The sequence below is a fragment of the Empidonax traillii genome, unplaced genomic scaffold, assembly GCF_003031625.1.
Source record: "Empidonax traillii isolate 1590-97213 ecotype Southwest subspecies unplaced genomic scaffold, ASM303162v1 scaffold272:size679582, whole genome shotgun sequence".
Classification (NCBI taxonomy): domain Eukaryota; kingdom Metazoa; phylum Chordata; class Aves; order Passeriformes; family Tyrannidae; genus Empidonax; species Empidonax traillii.
Genome location: NW_020955465.1, coordinates 485375 through 489445, shown reverse-complemented (window position 1 = coordinate 489445; position 4071 = coordinate 485375). Strand labels below are relative to the sequence as shown.

The window sequence follows — 4071 nt, the reverse complement described above, 5'->3', positions numbered from 1 at the left end:
GGTGAGCAGGGGGAAGGCAGGGAGGTGAGCAGGGGGAAGGCAGGGAGGTGAGCAGGGCCATCATGGCTTACGCTCAGCGTGTTCTCTATGTTGACCAGCCAGCCATCGAAGCGGTAGTGCTGGGCGATGCGGGCGAGCTGCTCGGCCACAGCTCCGTAAGCCTCCTCCCCGCCGGCCAGGAACGCCTCACACAGCTTCTCCCCGTCCGTCCACTCCGTGATGAACGTGCCTGGGGAGACGGCAAGGGCAGTGTCAGCCACACACCCCAGTGAACCCACTGCGTGCCTGGGGCTGCCCCAGGCTCAGCCCTGCCCTCACCCAGCACAGGGACACCGTTCCGGTGCGCTGCGTTGGTCCAGACCACGGGTGGGATGGTGACATTGTGGTGGCTGAAGTAGACGAAGATGTCGATGTAGCGCCAGTGGTAGAAAACGTAGGGGTTGCGTGTGGCCGAGCCCTGGATGAACCTGCAGAGAGGGAAGAGGGTTGGGCAGTGCAGGAAGGACGCTGTCGGATGCTGTGGGGCTGGGTAGGAGCCTGACTCACACTTAGAGCTGCGTACAGCTGTGGCACTGAGCCAGCCCTGAACATCCCAGCCCGAGCAAGGCTGCCGAGCACTGGCACCAAGAGCCAAATGCCCCATCCCTGCCCACCTGTGGCTGAGCCGGAAGGAAACACATCATCCAGAAACAGAACTGGTTTGGGATTTGAAAAATCAAGCCCTGCTGCAACATCTGCCCTCCACCCAGTGTGTACCTGTCCTCCAGGTACCCGCCACGCATGTCATGGCACACCAGCGTCCGGGGCCTCCTGCTGTGGAGTGGGGGCTGGCGCTTGGCCAGCGGCACGGCCGAGATGTTGAAGTCGTCATTGCTGTTGGGCTGCCAAGCCAGCAGCTCCTCCAGGCCGGACAAGAAGAAGCTGATGGGTTCCGTCGTCTTTGTGTCGAAGTACCTCGCTGGGGACGGTGGGGAGACAGGGGACAGGGTCAGCAGGGAGCACTGCCTGTGCAGCTCGGCACCGGCACCATCCCGGCAGGGCCCCAGCGGTGCAGCGGGCCCCTCTCACGGTGCCTCACCTGGCAGGGGCTGCGGGCGGTCATTGATGGTGTCGTGCAGGACGGTGGTTCCCCGGGTCTCCGCCGCCGGCTGGAAGCTGCCCCGGGATGGGGGTGAGTGCCGGGTCGGACCAGCACCGCGGTCAGCGCCCTCCTGGGCCCCGCGAGCCCGGGCACTGGTCCCCATGCCGGTCCCCACCCCTATCCCAGTCCCAATCCCCATCCTGGTCCTGGTCCTGATCCCCATTCCGCTCCTAGTCCCGGTCCCCACCCTGGCTCCGATTCCCATCCCGGTCCCCGGCCCGGCCCCGGTCTGGGTCCCAGTCTTGATCACAGCACCGACCCCGGTCCCGATCGCCACCCCGGCCCCCGCCATCCACCTCCTCCGCCGCCGCCCGGCCCGCTCCGCCTCGGCCGGCTCCTCTGCCCCGGCCTCGGTTCCCGTCCTCTTCCCGCGCCTCCCGGGCCCCTCCGGCGCCTCCGCCATGGCGCTGCTGCCGCCGCCGCCGCCGCACTGACGGCGTGGCCGCCACCGGGCCCGGCTTTCCCGGGGGCGCGGCCCCGCAGCTCCGCCCTCAGCGGCCCCGCACCGCCCCCGGCCCCGCACCGCCCCCGGCCCCGCACCGCCCCCGGCCCCGCACCGCCCCCGGCACCGCCCGCCCCTGCGTGTCCCGGGGCGGGACGTGTCCTGGGATGCACCGCCAGTCCCGGAAAAGGGACGCGTGTCCTGGGATGGGACATGTATGCTGGGATAGAACATGAGTCCTGGGATGGGATGCATGTCCTGGGATGGAACCACATGTCTCGGGATGGACTCTGTGTTCTGGGATGGGACATGTGACCTGGGATGGCACAAGTGTGCTGGGATAAGGGGCCATGCATCCCAGGATGGGGATGTGTCTCCTAGGATGAGACATCTGTACTGGGATGGGATGCATGTCCCGCAATAGAACATGTGTCCCAGGATAGGATCTGTGTGCTGGGATGCAACCTGTATCCCAGAGCAGGCCCAGCTGTGCAGACTGGAATGGAAATGGTACCTGGTCCTGAGGGGCTGGTGCTGCCAGGAGGCTTTGGCCCTGCCATGGGACTAGGCTGGGGACCTGGGTTGCTGCCCACGCCACACAGGCACAGCAGTGGATGCCCTGACCAGCCTCACCTGGACATCCTCCATCCCCTACCTCCCCACCTGTGGGGCCAGGACTCTATTTAAGTTCAGCCTGAGCCCCTCATCTTTTCTCTGGTGTGTTTGGGATGCTGGTCTCCAGCTGCAGCCCTGCTCAGCCCAGCCACGGACCTACCATTCCAGACCCTGACCCCCAGCTTCACCTCAGACCTGCCTCTTCTCTGGGGATGTGCCGGATGACCTGGACTCTTGACGGCCCTCCCCAGCCTGCCCTGTTCCCAGGCTGGCAGTTCTGTCACTGTGCTGAGCTCCCAGCCCTCAGGACGCATCTGGCCCTCCTGCAGACCCAGGACAGGACCCCTGCCTCTCCAGGGACAATCTAAACTTCCCTCTCCACTCCCAGCTCGACAGCGCTGTACCAGCCCATGGCTCTGGGGAAGTCCCAGCACGCCAGGAACAGAAACGTTGGGAGCCCTTTGGAGCCTCCAAACATACAAAGCAAGAGGAAACTGAGGGTGTGAGCAAGGCTGGAAATGTGGGGTGTTTAATGTAGCACGAGCTATACAGAGGGGTCAGAATGCTGCCCCACGCCGTTGCGGCATCTACACAAACAAGAAGCCTGGCCAGCAGATAATCTAACGGAAGAGGAAGTGGCTGAGGCCAAAGGCTCTGTGCTCAGGGCTGCCGGTGGGGAGCCAGCCCCTCCCAGGCAGAGGCTGTGGTGAGCAGTGACGGGACCCGCAGAGGGAACTGACACAATCTGTTCCCACCAAGGGTATGCAACGCCCACCCCACTGGCCCCCAGCTCTGCAGAAAGAAAAGGGGCCCTTAGTGGTTTATTGCCTTTCCTGATGGCGCTGAGCACCTTCTGCCCATTCAAGGCAGGGAACACAGCATGGTGCATGGAGGAGGAACATGGTGCACGTGTCTGAGCTGGCTTGCACCAGGGCACAAACAGTCACACTGTTCCCCTGGTGCCACCAGCTCAGCCGGTGCCACAGTGGGCTGTGCCCAGCAAACCCAGCTATGGAGCAGGTGTGGGGGGCAGGGAAAGAGCTCCCTGCCCACCCCAGGTGAGCAGCTGCTTCCCAGTCACAAATGTGGCAGGGGCTGGAAATGGCTCCAACTCCTCCAGGTGTGTCTGATCGGTCTCAAGAAGCTGGAGTGGGGGAATTCACACATTGAGGCAGCTGCTGAGGGTAGTGGCAGTAAGGTGGGTGGATAACAGCATATTGGGGGTGGCGTGCCCAGGATGAGAGGGCACAGGGGCTCCTAGGCCACCCGGCCCAGTGTACGAGGAATGGGGGGGGGAGCTGGTGTTCAGGGGTCTCCACTGTACTTGATGAGGTGGCCAGTGAAGGTGATGTAAGTGTCATACTCATCGCTGAAGACGGCATTCTCACGCTCGCCCTTGTAGAGCCGCACCCAGACCTCGTCCTGCTCCTGCAACTCCAGCATGACGCTCTGGCTCTGCATGATGCTGCGGTCACTCACCTGGGCGTAGAGGATCACCACCTCTGCCCCATTGTGCATGATGTGCAGGTATGTCTCCTTCTGGTTCCAGGTGTGCACATTGAGGCTGAAGTAGTAGATCCCAGGGACATAGCAGTAAAACTTGCCCGTGAACATGTTGAAGTGGCTGTAGAGGTTGACAAACTCCGTGTCGAAGATGAGGGTCTGGTAGTAGTCATTGCTGTGCAGGGGTTTCTTGCGGCCCACTGAGAAGGCGGCGTAGTGGTTCTTGCAGCGCTCCCCCGGGGCGCCCACGCTGCCCTTCTGTCCCTTGGGCCCCGCGTGGCCCCTGCTGCCGGCCACCCCTGTCTTGCCAAACTTGCCCTGGATGCCGCGCTCGCCACGGTCCCCCTTCTCCCCTGGGCAGAGCAGGAGG

The 4071-nt window shown here is 63.8% G+C and overlaps 1 protein-coding gene across 1 annotated transcript in view; it reads right to left on the bottom strand.

Annotated features, from left to right (window-relative positions):
- The window catches only part of LOC114060348 (cytosolic endo-beta-N-acetylglucosaminidase-like), a 9168-nt gene that overhangs the window by 3532 nt on the left and 1565 nt on the right, over positions 1–4071 (bottom strand). Inside the window, exons 6-11 of the mRNA XM_027889798.1 lie at positions 3523–4054; positions 2749–2785; positions 1079–1571; positions 757–958; positions 319–467; positions 72–229 (exon numbers count right to left, since the gene is read on the bottom strand). Of these exons, the coding sequence (XP_027745599.1) occupies positions 72–229; positions 319–467; positions 757–958; positions 1079–1571; positions 2749–2785; positions 3523–4054 (1571 nt within the window). The remainder of the gene's footprint in view (positions 1–71; positions 230–318; positions 468–756; positions 959–1078; positions 1572–2748; positions 2786–3522; positions 4055–4071) is intronic.